At 44.2% G+C, this 20,612-nt stretch overlaps 1 protein-coding gene and 1 long non-coding RNA gene across 4 annotated transcripts in view; one reads left to right on the forward strand and one right to left on the reverse strand.

Moving 5' to 3' along the window:
* The window catches only part of LOC138300756 (uncharacterized), a 409,302-nt gene that overhangs the window by 276,153 nt on the left and 112,537 nt on the right, over positions 1–20,612 (forward strand). The gene's annotated exons all lie outside the window — the stretch shown is intronic.
* Positions 11,352–20,612, reverse strand: part of SRGN (serglycin) — a 130,938-nt gene continuing 121,677 nt past the window's right edge. Inside the window, exon 3 of the mRNA XM_069240512.1 lies at positions 11,352–11,757. Coding sequence (XP_069096613.1) covers positions 11,547–11,757 — 211 coding nt within the window. The 3' untranslated portion in view covers positions 11,352–11,546. The remainder of the gene's footprint in view (positions 11,758–20,612) is intronic.

The raw sequence follows: 20,612 nt of genomic DNA on the forward strand, positions 1-20,612 counted from the left end.
CCTTCTTCAGGTGGACCAGGTGATCCTGCCAGGTGGAGCTAAAGACAGCAATATCATCAAGATAAGCTGTGCTAAAGGACTCCAAGCCAGCAAGGACTTGATTCACCAACCTTTGGAAGGTGGCAGGGGCATTCTTTAAACCAAAGGGCATAACAGTAAACTGATAATGCCCATCAGGTGTGGAGAATGCTGTTTTCTCTTTTGCTCCAGGTGCCATTTTTATTTGCCAGTACCCTGCTGTTAAGTCAAAGGTACTTAAGAATTTGGCAGCACCTAATTTGTCTATGAGCTCATCAGCTCTTGGAATTGGATGAGCATCTGTCTTGGTGACAGAATTGAGCCCTCTGTAGTCCACACAAAACCTCATCTCTTTCTTTCCATCTTTGGTGTGAGGTTTGGGGACTAAGACCACTGGGCTAGCCCAGGGGCTGTCAGAGCGCTCAATTACTCCCAATTCCAGCATCTTGTGGACTTCCACCTTGATGCTTTCCTTAACATGGTCAGATTGTCTAAATATTTTGTTCTTGACAGGCATGCTGTCTCCTGTGTCCACATCATGGGTACACAGGTGTGTCTGACCAGGGGTTAAGGAGAAGAGTTCAGGAAACTGTTGTAGGACTCTCCTACAATCAGCTTGCTGTTGGCCAGAGAGGGTGTCTGAGTAGATCACTCCATCTACTGTGCCATCTTTTGGGTCTGATGACAGAAGATCAGGGAGAGGTTCACTCTCTGCCTCCTGATCCTCATCTGTTATCATCAACAGATTCACATCAGCCCTGTCATGGAAGAGTTTAAGGCGGTTCACATGGATCACCCTCTTGGGGCTCCTGCTTGTGCCCAGGTCCACCAAGTAGGTGACCTGACTCTTCCTTTCTAGCACTGGGTAAGGGCCACTCCATTTGTCCTGGAGTGCCCTGGGAGCCACAGGCTCCAGAACCCAGACTTTCTGCCCTGGTTGGAACTCAACCAGTGCAGCCTTTTGGTCATACCAAAACTTCTGGAGTTGTTGGCTGGCCTCAAGGTTTTTGGTTGCCTTTTCCATGTACTCTGCCATTCTAGAGCGAAGGCCAAGTACATAGTCCACTATGTCCTGTTTAGGCTCATGGAGAGGTCTCTCCCAGCCTTCTTTAACAAGGGCAAGTGGTCCCCTTACAGGATGACCAAACAGAAGTTCAAAGGGTGAGAATCCTACTCCCTTCTGTGGCACCTCTCTGTAAGCGAAAAGCAGACATGGCAAGAGGACATCCCATCTCCTTTTGAGTTTTTCTGGGAGCCCCATGATCATGCCTTTTAATGTCTTGTTGAATCTCTCAACCAAGCCATTAGTTTGTGGATGGTATGGTGTAGTGAATTTATAAGTCACTCCACACTCATTCCACATGTGCTTTAGGTATGCTGACATGAAGTTGGTACCTCTGTCAGACACCACCTCCTTAGGGAAACCCACTCTGGTAAAGATACCAATGAGGGCCTTGGCTACTGCAGGGGCAGTAGTTGACCTAAGGGGAATAGCTTCAGGATACCTGGTAGCATGATCCACTACTACCAGGATATACATATTTCCTGAGGCTGTGGGAGGTTCTAGTGGACCAACTATGTCCACACCCACTCTTTCAAAGGGAACCCCCACCACTGGAAGTGGAATGAGGGGGGCCTTTGGATGCCCACCTGTCTTACCACTGGCTTGACAGGTGGGGCAGGAGAGGCAAAACTCCTTAACCATGTTGGACATATTGGGCCAGTAGAAGTGGTTGACTAACCTCTCCCACGTCTTGGTTTGTCCCAAATGTCCAACAAGGGGAATGTCATGGGCCAATGTTAGGATGAACTTCCTGAACAGCTGAGGCACTACCACTCTCCTAGTGGCACCAGGTTTGGGGTCTCTGGCCTCAGTGTACAGGAGTCCATCTTCCCAATAGACCCTATGTGTTCCATTTTTCTTGCCTTTGGACTCTTCAGCAGCTTGCTGCCTAAGGCCTTCAAGAGAGGTACAGGTTTCTTGTCCCTTACACAGCTCCTCCCTTGAGGGTCCCCCTGGGCCTAAGAGCTCAACCTGGTAAGGTTCAAGCTCCAAAGGCTCAGTTCCCTCAGAGGGCAGAACTTCTTCCTGAGAAGAGAGGTTCCCTTTCTTTTGCTGTGTTGCAGTTGGTTTCCCAACTGACTTTCCTGTTCTCTTGGTAGGCTGGGCCATTCTTCCAGACTCCAGCTCTACTTGTTCACCCTGTGCCTTGCATTGTGCTCTTGTTTTCACACACACCAGTTCAGGGATACCCAGCATTGCTGCATGGGTTTTTAGTTCTACCTCAGCCCATGCTGAGGACTCCAGGTCATTTCCAAGCAGACAGTCCACTGGGATATTTGAGGAGACCACCACCTGTTTCAGGCCATTGACCCCTCCCCATTCTAAAGTAACCATTGCCATGGGATGTACTTTTCTCTGATTGTCAGCGTTGGTGACTGTGTAAGTTTTTCCAGTCAGGTATTGGCCAGGGGAAACCAGTTTCTCTGTCACCATGGTGACACTGGCACCTGTATCCCTCAGGCCCTCTATTCTAGTCCCATTAATTAAGAGTTGCTGTCTGTATTTTTGCATGTTAGGCGGCCAGACAGCTAGTGTGGCTAAATCCACCCCACCCTCAGAAACTAGAGTAGCTTCAGTGTGGACCCTGATTTGCTCTGGGCACACTGTTGATCCCACTTGGAGACTAGCCATACCAGTGTTACCTGGATGGGAGTTTGGAGTGGAACCGTTCTTGGGACAGGCCTTGTCTCCAGTTTGGTGTCCATGCTGTTTACAGCTATGACACCAGGCCTTTTTGGGATCAAAGTTTTTACCCTTGTACCCATTGTTTTGTGAAGAGGCTCTGGGCCCACCCTCCTGTGCAGGTTTTTGGGGGCCTGTAGAAGACTCTTTACTATTTTTAGTTTTGGCTGTCTCATCACCCTTCCCCTGGGGAGTCTTTGTGACCCCTTTCTTTTGGTCACCCCCTGTTGAAGTCTTGGACACCCTTGTCTTGACCCAATGGTCCGCCTTCTTTCCCAATTCTTGGGGAGAAATTGGTCCTAGGTCTACCAGATGCTGATGCAGTTTATCATTGAAACAATTACTCAATAGGTGTTCTTTCACAAATAAATTGTACAGCCCATCATAATTACTTACACCACTGCCTTGAATCCAACCATCTAGTGTTTTCACTGAGTAGTCAACAAAGTCAACCCAGGTCTGGCTCGAGGATTTTTGAGCCCCCCTGAACCTAATCCTGTACTCCTCAGTGGAGAATCCAAAGCCCTCAATCAGGGTACCCTTCATGAGGTCATAAGATTCTGCATCTTTTCCAGAGAGTGTGAGGAGTCTATCCCTACACTTTCCAGTGAACATTTCCCAAAGGAGAGCACCCCAGTGAGATCTGTTCACTTTTCTGGTTACACAAGCCCTCTCAAAAGCTGTGAACCATTTGGTGATGTCATCACCATCTTCATATTTTGTCACAATCCCTTTGGGGATTTTTAACATGTCAGGAGAATCTCTGACCCTATTTATATTGCTGCCACCATTGATGGGTCCTAGGCCCATCTCTTGTCTTTCCCTTTCTATGGCTAGGAGCTGTCTCTCTAAAGCCAATCTTCTGGCCATCCTGGCTAACAGGAGGTCATTTTCACTGAGAGCATCCTCAGTGATTTCAGAAATGTGGGACCCTCCTGTGAGGGACTCACTATTTCTGACTAACACAGTTGGAGACAGGACTTGAGGGGTCCTGTTCTCCCTATTTAGGACTGGAGGAGGGACATTGGCCTCCAAGTCACTAATTTCTTCCTCTGTGAGGTCATCATCAGAGGGGTTGGCTTTTTCAAACTCTGCCAACAGCTCCTGGAGCTGAATTTTGGTAGGTCTGGAGCCAATGGTTATTTTCTTTATATTACAGAGAGAACTTAGCTCCCTCATCTTAAGATGGAGGTAAGGTGTGGTGTCGAGTTCCACCACCTGCATCTCTGTATCAGACATTATTCTGCTAAGAGTTGGAATACTTTTTAAAGAATCTAAAACTGTTTCTAGAATCTAATTTCAAACTTTTAACAAACTTTTAAACTCTAAAAGACAATGCTAAACAGGGACTTAACACACAAGGCCCTAGCAGGACTTTTAAGAATTTAGAAAAATTTCAAATTGCAAAAATGAATTTCTAATGACAATTTTGGAATTTGTCGTGTGATCAGGTATTGGCTGAGTAGTCCAGCAAATGCAAAGTCTTGTACCCCACCGCTGATCCACCAATGTAGGAAGTTGGCTCTGTATGTGCTATTTCAAAGTAAGGAATAGCATGCACAGAGTCCAAGGGTTCCCCTTAGAGGTAAAATAGTGGTAAAAATAGATAATACTAATGCTCTATTTTGTGGTAGTGTGGTCGAGCAGTAGGCTTATCCAAGGAGTAGTGTTAAGCATTTGTTGTACATACACATAGACAATAAATGAGGTACACACACTCAGAGACAAATCCAGCCAATAGGTTTTTGTATAGAAAAATATCTTTTCTTAGTTTATTTTAAGAACCACAGGTTCAAATTCTACATGTAATATCTCATTCGAAAGGTATTGCAGGTAAGTACTTTAGGAACTTCAAATCATCAAAATTGCATGTATACTTTTCAAGTTATTCACAAATAGCTGTTTTAAAAGTGGACACTTAGTGCAATTTTCATAGTTCCTAGGGGAGGTAAGTATTTGTTAGGTTAACCAGGTAAGTAAGACACTTACAGGGTTCAGTTCTTGGTCCAAGGTAGCCCACCGTTGGGGGTTCAGAGCAACCCCAAAGTCACCACACCAGCAGCTCAGGGCCGGTCAGGTGCAGAGTTCAAAGTGGTGCCCAAAACACTTAGGCTAGAATGGAGAGAAGGGGGTGCCCCGGTTCCGGTCTGCTTGCAGGTAAGTACCCGCGTCTTCGGAGGGCAGACCAGGGGGGTTTTGTAGGGCACCGGGGGGGACACAAGCCCACACAGAAATTTCACCCTCAGCAGCGCGGGGGCGGCCGGGTGCAGTGTAGAAACAAGCGTCGGGTTTGTAATGGAAGTCAATGGGAGATCTAGGGATCTCTTCAGCGCTGCAGGCAGGCAAGGGGGGGGTTCCTCGGGGAAACCTCCACTTGGTCAAGGGAGAGGGACTCCTGGGGGTCACTCCTCCAGTGAAAGTCCGGTCCTTCAGGTCCTGGGGGCTGCGGGTGCAGGGTCTCTCCCAGGTGTCGGGACTTAGGATTCAAAGAGTCGCGGTCAGGGGAAGCCTCGGGATTCCCTCTGCAGGCGGCGCTGTGGGGGCTCAGGGGGGACAGGTTTTTGTACTCACAGTCTTAGAGTAGTCCTGGGGTCCCTCCTGAGGTGTTGGATCGCCACCAGCCGAGTCGGGGTCGCCGGGTGCAGTGTTGCAAGTCTCACGCTTCTTGCGGGGAGCTTGCAGGGTTCTTTAAAGCTGCTGGAAACAAAGTTGCAGCTTTTCTTGGAGCAGGTCCGCTGTCCTCGGGAGTTTCTTGTCTTTTCGAAGCCGGGGCAGTCCTCAGAGGATGTCGAGGTCGCTGGTCCCTTTGGAAGGCGTCGCTGGAGCAGGATCTTTGGAAGGCAGGAGACAGGCCGGTGAGTTTCTGGAGCCAAGGCAGTTGTCGTCTTCTGGTCTTCCTCTGCAGGGGTTTTCAGCTAGGCAGTCCTTCTTCTTGTAGTTGCAGGAATCTAATTTTCTAGGGTTCAGGGTAGCCCTTAAATACTAAATTTAAGGGCGTGTTTAGGTCTGGGGGGTTAGTAGCCAATGGCTACTAGCCCTGAGGGTGGGTACACCCTCTTTGTGCCTCCTCCCAAGGGGAGGGGGTCACAATCCTAACCCTATTGGGGGAATCCTCCATCTGCAAGATGGAGGATTTCTAAAAGTCAGAGTCACCTCAGCTCAGGACACCTTAGGGGCTGTCCTGACTGGCCAGTGACTCCTCCTTGTTGCTTTCTTTGTTCCCTCCAGCCTTGCCGCCAAAAGTGGGGGCCGTGGCCGGAGGGGGCGGGCAACTCCACTAAGCTGGAGTGCCCTGCTGGGCTGTGACAAAGGGGTGAGCCTTTGAGGCTCACCGCCAGGTGTCACAGCTCCTGCCTGGGGGAGGTGTTAGCATCCCCACCCAGTGCAGGCTTTGTTACTGGCCTCAGAGTGACAAAGGCACTCTCCCCATGGGGCCAGCAACATGTCTCTGGTGTGGCAGGCTGCTGGAACTAGTCAGCCTACACAGACAGTCGGTTAAGTTTCAGGGGGCACCTCTAAGGTGCCCTCTGTGGTGTATTTTACAATAAAATGTACACTGGCATCAGTGTGCATTTATTGTGCTGAGAAGTTTGATACCAAACTTCCCAGTTTTCAGTGTAGCCATTATGGTGCTGTGGAGTTCGTGTTTGACAGACTCCCAGACCATATACTCTTATGGCTACCCTGCACTTACAATGTCTAAGGTTTTGTTTAGACACTGTAGGGGTACCATGCTCATGCACTGGTACCCTCACCTATGGTATAGTGCACCCTGCCTTAGGGCTGTAAGGCCTGCTAGAGGGGTGTCTTACCTATACTGCATAGGCAGTGAGAGGCTGGCATGGCACCCTGAGGGGAGTGCCATGTCGACTTACTCGTTTTGTCCTCACTAGCACACACAAGCTGGCAAGCAGTGTGTCTGTGCTGAGTGAGAGGTCTCCAGGGTGGCATAAGACATGCTGCAGCCCTTAGAGACCTTCCTTGGCATCAGGGCCCTTGGTACTAGAAGTACCAGTTACAAGGGACTTATCTGGATGCCAGGGTCTGCCAATTGTGGATACAAAAGTACAGGTTAGGGAAAGAACACTGGTGCTGGGGCCTGGTTAGCAGGCCTCAGCACACTTTCAATTGTAAACATAGCATCAGCAAAGGCAAAAAGTCAGGGGGCAACCATGCCAAGGAGGCATTTCCTTACAATTGTGATTATGCATATCCTTGTTTTAAAATTGTATTACATACAGTATAGGAGAGGTTGCACTGAACAGTCATCTTAAAGGCTGTTGTTTAGTGATCTTCCATTTCAGGGGTTTGCAGCAGTTGCAAGATATTTTTACAGATTCTCATTGCTCAAAAGAGTGTAATTTCTGGTATTTATCTCTTTCCATGCACTTGTTTGCTTGGTTTTATTCAAAATAAAGTGTTACCCAAGTGTCACACATTTGACAGTTGAATGTCACTTGTAAGTGTAGGGAAACAATGGAAATGTCATACATAAGCAATCTGAAAACTTGGCAGCTATGAAGGAGGCCATTTGGCAGCCGGTGCACATGAATATAAAAAGCTACCCAGCTGTGGAAGGAGGCAGTATGACTGCTACTCCAGGCCCTCATGTTTGGGACAAGCTGCCTAGTGGAGTAAGGGGCAAGGGAGCAGTCTGAGTGCTTATTAGTCTGAAGACAAGTGTGGAGGAGGAAAAGGAGAGCACAAATGGTACTGTGAGACCTTTATGGGATGCGCATGGATGGGCCTGCTGGTGAAGAAATAACAATGTGAAATGCATGTCAGCGTTGCCGGGCATTCCTGCATATGACAGAGGTAGAACCACCAGGAAGGATTAACCCTTTGTGTGTGGAGGAAGGCTCTGTGCGGTCCTCCGCACAAGCCTTTATGTGCTGAGGACAGCTCAGTGCTGTCCTCACGCCTGAGGCAGGAAATCCCTCTGGTATGGACAGGTCACAGGCACAAATCAAAGCTGAGTCAATGAGAGTCACTCCACGAAATTCCCATTGACCTTGGTTTGATGCTTACCTGTTGCGTGCACTAGGCCCAGCCACACAAGTCAGGTTGCATTTTTATCTGGACAAGTGGGAGAACACTGGGTGGTAGGAATTATGTGGATCCCTGCTGATTCCAGAAGTTTACTTCACAAAAATGCAAGTAAAATGTTCAATTTTAAGCAAAGTTTGAGGTTTGCAGGGCATTGTAGCTAAAAAAGACTTATGGGATCCACGCACAGCATATCACCCTGGACTTCCCTGGGTGTCTGCTTTAAAAAATGTACAGGTTTGGTAGGCTTCCCTAGGTCCTGGCTGAGCTAGGGCCCAAAATCCCAAAATCCCAGCTACCCACTTTGCCCAAAAAATGGTCAGATTTGAATGGAAAAATGTGATGTATCCGTGTTGCATTTTGGGTCATTTTCTGTCATAGGCATCAGCCCCCCACCTCCTCCCCACACATACAAGTGTGGTACCATTGTTTTCAGAAGGCTTAGGGGAATGTTGGGTAGATGGAAGTTTGTGGTGCTATCCAAAGATTCCAGAACGTTTCATCACAGAACTGTAAGTAAAATGTGTTTTTTGAGTCAAAATTTGAGATTTGAAAGGGATTCTGGGTAAACCAACCTTGTGAGAGCCACATAAGTCGCACCATTCAGGATTCCGTTAGGTGTATAGTTTTAAAAAATGTACAGGTTTGCAGGTTTCCCTAGGTCCCTGAGCTAGGACTGAAAATCCACAGCACCCACTTTGCAAAAAAGAGACAAAATGTGATGTATCCATGTTGTATTTTGGGCTATTTGCTGGTGCGGGCACTTGGCCTACCCATACAAGTGTGATACCACTTTTATCAGAAGTATTAGGAGAATGCTGCGTGGAAGGAAGTTTGAAACTCCCCACTAATTCCAGAACTTTCCATCACAGAAATGTGAGGAAAATGTTTTTTAGTCAAAGTTTGAGTTTTGCAAAGGATTATGGTAAACCAACCTGGTGATAGCCATGCAAGTCACCCATCCTGGATTCCCCCAGGTGTTTCGTTTTTAAAAATGTACAGGAGTGCTAGGTTTCCTTGGGTTCTGGCTGAGCTAGTGCCCAAAATTCACAGCTACTCACTTTGCAAAAAACGGGTCCGTTTTGAGTGGAAAAATGTGATGTATTCAAGTTGCTTTTTGGGCCATTTCCTGTCACAGGAACTGGCCTACCCTCACAAGTGAAGTACCATTCTTATAAGAAAATATGTGGGAGCATAGAATAGTAGGATATTTATTAATAAATTAGATTTTGCTGCATTTGTACCTTCCAAATGTAAACCAGTGTGCAAGAAAGAGGACACTTTGAAAAATATCCTCTAAAACATATGCTCATACATGTATCCACAATTTCAGAGAGGTGCAAATGACCACGGCTCCTAAACTCTATATCTTGTGCCCATTTCAGAAACACATAGGTTACTGTCATATCTATTTTTTCAGACGTTTATAGCTTTCCTGGATCATTCATGGTTTTCGCACTGGTTTGCACCACAAACTGGAAGTAGGTTGAAAGCAAATAAAATAAAAAAACGGTGTATGGGGGTTGGGGCTCCTAGCAGCAAAAGGATTAAAAAAACAATGGATGGGAGGTGGAAGGTACAAGGGACAGCAAAGAGCTCACAAAATCACACTATTTTTAGGATATTCACATCCACAAAATGCTGTGGGCCGATACCAACGCTTATAGACAGCCCCCTGGGCAATACTTGAAGCATGCTGAACTATAGTAGCCAATGGTAGAAAGCAGCTGTCCAAAAGCCCCTTTCTACATCTGTATGATGCATTATTATTTGTTGAGTTGTGTGTTCTCATGGCACTAGCTCTGCCCAACAGCTAAAGGTATCTGTATGCAAGACCTAATACTGAAAAACTAGGGCTGACAAGTAACTGTTACTGTTTGATCTAGCCACTTTTTAGAAAGCAAGACAAAGCTGATTTTACTAGAATGAAAGTTAACATTTATTTTCGAGCAGAAGCAGACTGAATGGATGACTGTATAATTACCACATTAATACATTACAGTGACATGTCAGCTTGCTTCAAGATCAAGACGCTAAAGCACAAGCACATTTTACGAACCTATTTAAAGACTTGTATTACTCATTCCTCTTCCTTTTGTCCCTTCGTCGATCATCAGCTATGTGACCTGAAAGGAGGATCCTGGTGACTAGTTTCTTCTTCGGGAAATGGAGTTGCAGTAACTCAGGTTCTTTAAGTATAATCCTAAAATACGGTGTATTAAGTGTGAAAGTTTCACATTGTGAGTGTGTTTTACAAAGAGGAGCAGCGTGGCAAACTTCAGTTAGTAAATCATTTAAATTATATTAATAGAGTGTGCTTTATTGAGGATTCACTGTTTTTGTGTTTCAATATTTAGGGCCATATTTATCCTTATTTGCGTTTTTCAGGGTGCATATTAGTTTCCGTTTTGTTTTGTTGACTGATAAGTAACTGCCTGAAAGTGTTTTATTTAGGAAGAGGCGAGTCATGTCCGTTATTAAAAGAAGACCCACTCACACAAATGTATACTCGAATGTACTCACGATTTTAAATCCGCCATTCTATATCGAAATACCTTAATGTTTTGATATACTGAGCTTGTTTATGAGAATGGGCTGGTTTTTATTAATGCGAGAGTTCTCTTATTAAATGTTGAATTATTAAAGCAAGTGTTTAATTTATAGCTAGCTTTTTATAACCGAGTTTTTAAAAAGTATTTGTATACTTTTCGTGTGATACTTTTTTTAATGTTAACACCGAAAACAGTATGAATTTCCTCTAAAAATTCAGATTGTTATTCAATGTTTAATGCATGTGCTTTCATGATTATTTTTAAATGATCGAATAAATAATAATAGAGATTGTTGACTGATATATTACAGTTTTGTTTCCGTCCAATTGAAGGGGCCTAAAAACATGATCCAGGTATTTTGATATAAGGTGGGGTAAGTACACCCTTATGTGTATTTGAATGGAAAGAAAATGCTGCTGCAGTAGGTCCTAGTTCACGCTACAAAACGGGTCTACAGCAGGTTGCATGGCGCAATCCATGATATTATCTGCCCCAAGGTCTTATTGTCTTAGCTAAGCATACACGGTGATTAAAACATATAAGCGTTGTTCAGTCAGGTGCATCATTATTAAGATAATAATACACATCAAACTCGACCCTTGTTAAAAAAATAAAAATAAAGTGCTATTCCTTATGATCTGAAGCATGAGGGCACAGTTGATATATATATACGTTGTGAAATGTTAACCCACTAAGCATTGCAGTACGAGTCAGGGAGAGAGGAATACTGCCCTGCCAAGTCCTGGGGTCACAGCCCACTTTGTTTCCGCACAGAAAATCCTCCTGGTATATCTGTGCAGAAGTAGTCCTGGAATCAGAAGTATGTATGCAGTAAGGAAAAGGGAATTATAATTCCAGGCCCTGCAAAGTAGCCCCCATTCTTGCCCCAGAAAGTTGCAGCAAAATCAACAATTGAGGCCCAGGTAATTCCGGGACCCAGACACCATGCAATGAGCAATCGACACCTCAATATGCAGCTCCAACAGCTGTTGACGTATTACTTGCCTTTTAATGAGAGTTAACACTAAGAACAGAATTACTAGACAGTGGTTCTTACATTAGCCTTATAATAAAATAATTTGGAATTGTTTTGCATTAAAACATATTGCTCTTAAGATATGCAAAGATAACATTAAACAATATTAAACTTTCATGGCAGACAGGAGCTTTTTTTTTTTTTTTTTTTACAAAAAGAAATCTTCATCTCTGAGTTCCAGCACAAAGTTGTTATTTTGGTGGCTTTGAAGAGGTTCTGGGAGAATATCGGGGTGCTCAAAATTAGTATCCATGCCGGATGCGTGATCTAGCTCAGTTCCAGATGCGACTTCAACACCAGATCCCGATTCTTCTCCAGATGAAAAAAAAATGTTGTGTCTTCCCACAAAAGTCTTCCTTCTAAAAAAAACAGATGAATAGTTTAAAGTACCAGACTGCATTTATGGGTTTGAGAAATGTAAGACTTGCTCATTGATGTTGACTATATTCCAATAATATAATTAAAAGAAAATACAATGTATACATTCATAATGCAGGTTTAATGTCTTGCGTCATTCCCGCTTGTTCTATTACTATTTTATTTCCTCACCCAAATGTAAGATTGGATTGAGAACAAAAAGGGGTGGAGCCATTTATCTGATAGATCTTTTTGGCATTTCCCTTGATGATTCCACATCCCTGACCACTTTATCATACAGTAACACCAAGCCCACTTCAGACTGCCTAGTGTCCGTCCAAATTCGAATAACTACACCTGATTCCTCAAACGCAGGGGAGGAAAATTCCGTTCTTCCCGTCTCGCTTTCAGGCATCATTGACATCTACTGCTCGATTCCCTAACAGCCAAAACCAGGCTGTTATCTCTGACAATGAGGGACACACTTGGCTTCAAGACAACACTACGATAAAAGAAGTTAATTACTAGTGAAGGTTGGCCTAAACATGACAGAGAAGGTACACTCTGATACTGACCTTTGCATTATATACTTATACTTCAGCTTTCTTTGGCTTTTAAAATAGATTTCACTGCTTTGCAACAAAACCAGATCTAGAATTTACTCCCAGAGATCACCTTTGTTATGAGCTTATGAGGCACAGTTGGCTCACACATAAGCTATAAGCTTTGGTAGAATTATTCAGAGATTCCTTTTAAAAATAATGAACACCTTATTACCTACTAATGTTTTCAGTCAATGTTGCTCCACATCAGCAAAAAGAAAAGTTTGCCGAATAGCACTGTCCAAAAAAAATTAAAAAGCTTAATGATGTTAACTGTTATGCATCATCATGCATGAGAGCGACTGAGTCACGAAGGTAGGGCGGCCCAGATTTATGAGCCATGTTTGTGCATGCATGGGACATGATGCTGCTCTATTTTTTTTCTTTACTGAACCAGGATGGTGGATGCCAATCTTAGCACCTTAAATAAAAAAATAAACAACGTCTGGCTAAAGTGGTTGTTTAGAAAGGAGCAGCCCAGCAACAAGTTACATGTGACAAGCCCTTAACAAAGAAAAAGTAAAAAGCAACATGGCGGGCAGACATGGGAGTAATGGATGGTTTTGGGGGGTGAGGAGGTGTTAGGAAATCAGACCCGCTGAGCACCAAGAGTAGCGGTTCGAGCAGCGGCTTAACAATTAAAAACAAAAAACACAGGAAGGTGACACAAAGAAATAGCTATGGGGTGAGGGCTGTCGGGAACTCCACTAAGAGCGGGGTATGATTTAAAGGGCAAGCATCATACAAGGGAAAGAACAAGAAAACAGATGCACTATCGTACAGTACTAGAAGTAAAAGAAAAGGTAAGCAGTGGAAGGATACTAGTCATTCAACCAGAAGACAGTGAAGATGAGATGCTCCAGAGGCAGGACAAAGAAACAATAGGAAAGGAAGCCATTAAATAAAGAGCAGCGGAACGAGATAGGTAAGAAAGCTATCAAATCAAGAGCATTAGGCTGACATAAAGCCCACTACATAGTTATATTTCCAACTACTAAAGATAATGGGTAATGAACGACACACGGTTAAATCTGAATTCTTTTTCAAATACTCTTGATAGTCTAGAGATCGGTTTGTGCCGCCCACAATAAACATCTACAAATTACAAAGTACACATGTCAACTCATACTCTGAGTTATCAATAAGCTCAAACTGAAATTCAAGCAGAGAAATCGGCAAAGACTTATCTGCAGTCAGTTACCTGTTTAATTCTTAGCGGCGCACCTGGCACACATGAAGAATTCTTACAAGTTCAACAAGGACATCCATGCATCAGTTTCTGAAACTTCAGTTGACATTTTTTTTCTTGTTGTAACCGAAGTATGACAGTGTAGCAGCAGCCTCCATTTTCCACATTACTAAGGCTCGCTAAGACTCTGATGTGCTACCCCTGTCAAAACATGCAGTACCCTCCATCCCTCAACGATCCCTTCATACACATGTTGATGCCACAACTGTAGAGAATTGCAAGTTGGAGAAACTATTTTATATCCAACTGTTTCTTCAAACTCACCCTACGAAACTTTGTAAGAAATATCATCATCACTATTTCCATCAGCTTTTTGTAGTCAGTCATTCTTCTCAGCTTCCTGTTTCAAATGCCATGAGGCTGCTACAAATGACATTTGAGACACTTTTATGTTGATATATAGCATGGCAGTTGTATGCCAGTATATGGCATTACAAAATATATTGTCCCATACCAAAACATACAACAACGAAAACCTACAAGAGCTAAGAATATTCTGTTCATTTGCCCAAGTTCTATTCCTATTAAAAATACCATAGGAAGCTGGCTCTTTATATAAAATATCAAAATGAGATATACCATGCAAAGAGTCCAGGGTTTCCCTTATCAGTGGGCAAGGGCTTGCTCTAGGAATCCTAAGGCCCTCTTTTAGGGGGTAGTGTGGTCGAGCAGCCTTAGGGCTATTAGAGAGGAGTGTTAGACATCTGTAAATATGCACACACTCAATGAATGAGACACACAACTCAAGAAGGAGATCCATACCAAGGTACAAAAATAACAAGTATCTGTATATGTGTTTTGACCCCAGATCAATACAGGAAGTATGTTTTGCAAGACATTTTTTTACAGTTTTGAAAAGTCAACACAATGCAATTTTTGAAATGGTGCAATGTAATTCTATGGAGAGAAAAACAAGTATTGCGTTCAGGTATAGTACAGCAGCTTACTGGACCAATCTCCTGGACTTAAGGTAAGTATTGGGCAAGGGTCAGGACATCACCAACAGGTGTAAACACATAAGAGGTGTGGGTTGCTAATAGAGAGAACTGGACTTTTTGGCCCTGTTCAGAACGCTCTGATTGGCCGCATATTCTCCAAGCAAGGTAAGGGTGTGAAGAGTGGCTGTACCTTCAAGGGAGTTCCCTTTACCTAGGTGGTCTCACACACATTATAATGTCATGCTTCATCATATGACCACCTAGCCCTAGGCCAAGGGCTTCTTGTGATTATGTCCACATGTGATTAAAAATGACTTGGTAAAATTATTGTGCATATCTAATTTACCCATAAAATCAATAAATGTGTGCACTAAAAGGTGCAGGGCGTTAGGAGTGCGGAAAATTAGGTCCTCATTGTCTGCATAAAGTAATACAAGGAGTATTGTGCTCAGTTTATTTATGTATAACATAAAGAGCAGCAGGGCAAGGACACACCCCTGCTAATACTAAAATCATTTTTGAGTTCACCATTCCTCCCAAACCTCACCCTGGCCTTAGAGCCTGTATGCAGAGAAATCAACATATGGATAAGGGCAGGGCCAATTTTCAAATTTGCCAATGTTTGCCACAACTCACCACAGTTCACGCAATCAAATGCCATGGACAAGTCCATGAAAGCTAGGTAGAGGCTGGATTTCATGGCCACTGTGTACTTACAAATAATCAAATGTAAGTTACGTCATTGGTCAGTAGTTCCAAAGCCACTGCTGAAGCCATATTGACACTTACTAATCACCTCATTGACAGTGGCCCAATCAATTGTTCTATTATATAAAACTTTACCCAGGATTTTTGCAGGGATATCAATCAATGAAATAGGTCTGTTGCATTTAGGCTCTGCTCTATTGCCCTTTTAAAATATTGGGATAATTATTCAACTTAGCCAAGAACGAGGAATCTTCTCCAGATCTAAAAAATGTAAACATTGTCCAGCAATGGAGCCCAAAGGTCTATGTTACATTTAATGACAGCTATGCGAACACCATCAGGCCAGGCACTTTCCCACCCATACTCTTGTGAGTGGCCGATGGTACCCCTTCCTGTAGGGAAAATATTAGCGGGGGCTTCTCCTATCCCCATTTGTGCACAATTATCATTTTCTGCGTAGTATATTTAAGTGAAATATGTCTCCCACTCTTCTCCTTTTATACAGGAGTCTATTATTGACTCTTTAGAATCTAAGGTGCGCAAATGTGACACACCCCTCCAGAACTCCTTACTTTCCTTTGTGCTAGCTGCAGTTGTTAATAACTCGGACTGATTGGTAATAACTTCCCTTCTTTTTCCAGCAACAGTTTTATACAATGTGCGCTGGGTAGCCACTAGAGTCCGATCTTTTAACCTTCATATTAAAGCCCTACACAAGGCACAATTAGCTTGTGAACAATTCTGGTTGAGTCAGTGGGGGCATCCTGAATCAACGTTCTTGGGTATAGACAGTGAGAGTTGGATCTTATCACACAAATTGATAAAGGCACCAACAATTGTTTCACCATCGCTCGTACTCAGTCGGAGACACTCCATGACCATTTCCAAGTTCCCAGTGAATATGCCTTGGAGAAACCTTAATGGGACGTGCAACTTCCAGCATAGCCTAAGGTTATCATGCAAGGGATGTAAATTCACCAGGCAGGTTGCCTCCTGATGAGACTTCCTTGTTGAGACTCTCAACATTATTTAATTTGCATTATGATCCCCATACTCAGTGGGAACAATATTCCCATGTAATAACAGGCCCTTCAAATTATGTGACATAAAAATATAGTCAATAATTGAGCAGCCACTACTGCCTCTGTAAGTTGTCAGAGCCTGGATATTAGCCCCTGCTTCTTCCACGACATTATACAAATCAGCTGAGGACACAGATGCCTCCAGTTCTTTCCCCCGTGTGCCGCACCTACTAGTCCCAGGTATATCCCCCACCATTTAGATGACCTAAATGAGGGAGTCAGGCATTAAAAAAACCCCCAACACACACATTTGTTTGCTGACCTTGCTGTCTCCTATTATCTACTAGGGTGGAGATTTATGAGAAATGAGCAGGAAGCTTCTGATTGGGAACATTCACATAATCACATTTATAAAAATGAATGAAAATTATCATAAGTGCCTCTCTAAACATGACAGCCTGAAAATCAGATCCTGGTGTACTTACTGCCTCTAGATGTCCCCCCCACCACATTGAGAGGTTGGCCCTAATTGACAAACCTCCAGCAGCCCCTCCAGCCCGAGAGGGTAATGTTGGTACATTAAAACACTTATACCCATCAAACAGAATCTGATTAACTTCTCAAATTTCCTGCAACATGACGATGTCATATGGTCTAATGATCTTCTGCCTGTCCAATAGTACATTCTTGGAATGTAAACCTGAGATAGTCCAGCTTAGTACTTTTAGCCCACTGATCCCCGAAATACAGTCATCACTTGCAAGCCCTTGCCCAGTGCCCACAGATGACACAATATCCAAGGGAAGGGTTGCCCAAGGTACTCCACTGTCGGACTAAACACTTGCACCGCTTGCTGAAAGCTCCCCCTTCTCAACAGAGGTACCCAAGTAGCTAAGGCCATTACTTAGATGAAATTCCCTTTGGGGCACCTTCGCCTGTAAATGCCACAGTCAGTCCACATCATCACTCCCCATTAGCAGAGTAAACCTATTGTGACACAGCACAGCCCTGTCTACTAAGAATGGCATGCTCTGGGCCCTTTCTGACTCTGTAAGGTGGGCGGTTTATAAAAGTAACCAAAGGGCAATACAATGATCTTAGTATGCCTTGCGGGATATGCTGAGTGTGCGCCTAATAAATTACCCACAAGTGATGGGTACTGTCTTTTTGTGCTGGCCCAATCCATCCTACTTTTCGCACCATGAGAATATGCTTGCTATCCACTGGATTAAAGTGCATGTTCGTGCTTACCCATCTTGTGACCTTATTACTGAGGGAGCTCCATGTTTCCTTCTGGTAAGCTTAGAGCGGTGGTACACCTGCCAAGACCAGCAGATAGGGACATGATGCGGGCAGTAAATTCAATATGTGCGAGCTAACAACAGCCCCAACACCCCTCTCCCCACCTGAAATGTGCTCATGACAGTGTGAGGTTCCTCGAACTGCTAAGATAGAAGGGCAGGTCTTAGGAGGTTGGGACAAAAGAGGGATTGCTGGCTGCAAAACAACATCCCCCTTAGTTATAGTCCTTCCCGATCGAACGCCTACCCTATGCCCTGAATCATAAGTGGGGGCTTGGCATGCTGGGGGGGGGGGGTGTTGGGCTCTGTGTTAACAATAGCTGACGACCCAACATTATCACAGCTGCCACCTAATGGGACCTGGGTAGAGCTTAAATTCCTATCTCCTGCCTGGGAAGAGTCAGGAAGACACCCTTTGTTATTTACACTTATCAGATACTCTATTTGCCTCTCAGTCTTCCTCAGATGGTTCAATATTGATTCCATAATATCCTTAATATATTTTCCAATATATTTCCCAAAATTCAGGAACAACTCCTCCCCTACAGTCGACATCCCAACACCAGCTAACTCGGAGCCCCCCTTTGCACTTCCTTACTAGCTAAAAGTTTGTCTTTTTTAGCTGCATATTTCTGCCTTTTGTGCTTCGTAATAGAGGTCTCAAGCCTTTTTCTTATCCCAATGTTAAATTTTGGAATGGCTCCCTCCCTTTCAGGGCACATTAACCTTGAGGGGAAGCAAGTATGATTAATGAGAGCTTCGGCAGGGCCATCGCTGATCACAACAGGAGGAAGCGGGATTACTGGTGGAGCTATCTGAGTGACCTGACCAAGAACTCCCCCTTAAGCCTCCTTCTCCTTCACCTGCAAAAAAGCCAGAGCTAAAACTCAATCATGAATTGGTGGAGGGGTTGATGGGGAGGACAAAGACAGCCTTCTCTTGGCCGATTAGATCTCCTTGGTAAGGGCGCCCACAGCTCTTTGCAAAAAGCCATCCAATGTAGAATTTATGGAGGTGCAGCTGATGTTACCTTGCGTTTGCCCATATTTATTATTCAGAAGATCACCAGAGCAGGCAGCCAGGCAACTAGCGCTTATGGATAGGACCACTCAAACTCTACTACACAATGAAGCACGAGAAAAGTTGGGTTCTCCTTATAATCACAGTATAAATGGAGTACCATTACAGGTGCCACTGCGAAGCCTCCTAGTTCCCTACAAGGTGAAGTCAATGGACCAAGAGGAGGGGGCCCTGCTGTGGACAAGAGCAGTTGGCCTGCTCTTGGCCCGGTCTTTGACCGGGCACGCACCTGGGCGTGTACTGGTTCAGCAGGAGGAAAGGGCCACTGAAGTATGCCTCCAGGAACGAATGCTGACTGGTGGCTGTGGCCCACCTGTTGCTTGGCTTGATGGTAGTTGTGGTCCCGGCCCCTCCAGGCCAGATGCAAGATCCTCACTCAGCAGGACCCAAGCGCCACTGAAATACACCTCCAGGTGCAAATGCTGACTGCTGGCAGCAGCCCACCTGCCGCTCGGCTTGATGGTAGTTGTGGTCTCGGCCCCTTTAGCCCAAATTCAAGAACCCCCTTCCATAAAATTTACACATAGTGCTTGTCCTATAGAGCTCTAGTAGAAGGGCAAATCTGGGACTACCTTGGGCCAATCAATTCAGGTGAATGAAATTCATTCAAATCTTTCTGAACTAACAGTTCATACTCAAAAAGTAGTAGACTAATTATTTTACCTTTCAGTGTTCCTTTCATGCTGCAGTCAATGTATAGCCTATGTTTAAATATTTTTTACTTATTTTATCGCCACGTCGTGCAAATGACAAATAATTAGAAAAGGTTATTCCTAAACAACAATACCTGAATAAAAATGTTAGCAGGTGCTGATCCAGACTCTGGTTAAATTCTGTTTTACTTACCTTCTTCTGAACTTTGTTATTTTAAACTACTTTCATGTTTCCTATATTGATTCTTAAATTATTTGCTCTACAGTATGGACTAAAGTAACCTAAAGCATGCTATAAACCAACTGGTGTGAGATCAAACAAGATAGTATAATCATCACAATATACACTTGAATGACCTCGTAATCCAGTTTTTATTGTAAAGCCATCTAGCGTGCTCTAGAGTTTTGGGAGCACTGGAGATATAGATGTCAATTAATGGAGGTGTCAGAACACACCCCGCTCTCAGTCAATCGGGTGTCCTCATTTATTTAAACAGTGCCCCATTCTCACCAAATTGAATCCTAGTTCAAGAATCATTATGCAGTTCAATTATTAGTCATAGTAATCAGGGGCATCTCCTTTGCAATGGCGAAGGAGAAGTGCCCCACTAGCTAAGAGCCAGCAGCTGAAAAAGAAAACAATATTTAATTTTATTTTTCTGCTGCTGGCTCAGCTGAGCCATCATGTGCAGGGAGAGGCAGGACTAGGCCATGGGAGGGGGAAGAGGAGTGGAGTGAGTGCACTAAGTGAGCCACTAGTCTTAGGCCTGCCAAACTGACATGTGCGCTTAGGTTGCTCGAACCCAGCAGTGTTCGGTTGGAGAAACTGAACAGACTCCAGTGCACTATGTGAGCGGCAGACCATGCTGCACAGACGAATCCTGACGCTCCCCTAATGCTAGGTACAGCATGAGAGCAGCACCAGGATTGCGTGGGGAGCCTCTGCTGGTGTCCCAGGGACTGCTGGGACACCATCAGAAGAGGAGCGTGAGGCGGTTACATTGCACTTTATTCTTTGATCTATATGACACAATTTTAACTTTAGTTTGTGTGGCTTTTTTATTATTTGGACAGAACATTTGTTAATATTAGGCGGTTGAAAACCATTCTCTGAGTTTTTTAATAGGCTTCTACTGGGAATATTTTCTAAGAGGGGTTTTAATACTGTACACTTCCTGATCTCTCCAGTCCACCCCAGTTGTTACTCTTTGGCAGTGAGAGCATTTTCGAAAATAACCACTACCATTTTAGGACATTTGCGGTCAGCCTCTTAGTTAGGTGGGTGCTCTAGTGGCTGGAATGTA

Source organism: Pleurodeles waltl, chromosome 6, assembly GCF_031143425.1.
Source record: "Pleurodeles waltl isolate 20211129_DDA chromosome 6, aPleWal1.hap1.20221129, whole genome shotgun sequence".
Lineage (NCBI taxonomy): Eukaryota > Metazoa > Chordata > Amphibia > Caudata > Salamandridae > Pleurodeles > Pleurodeles waltl.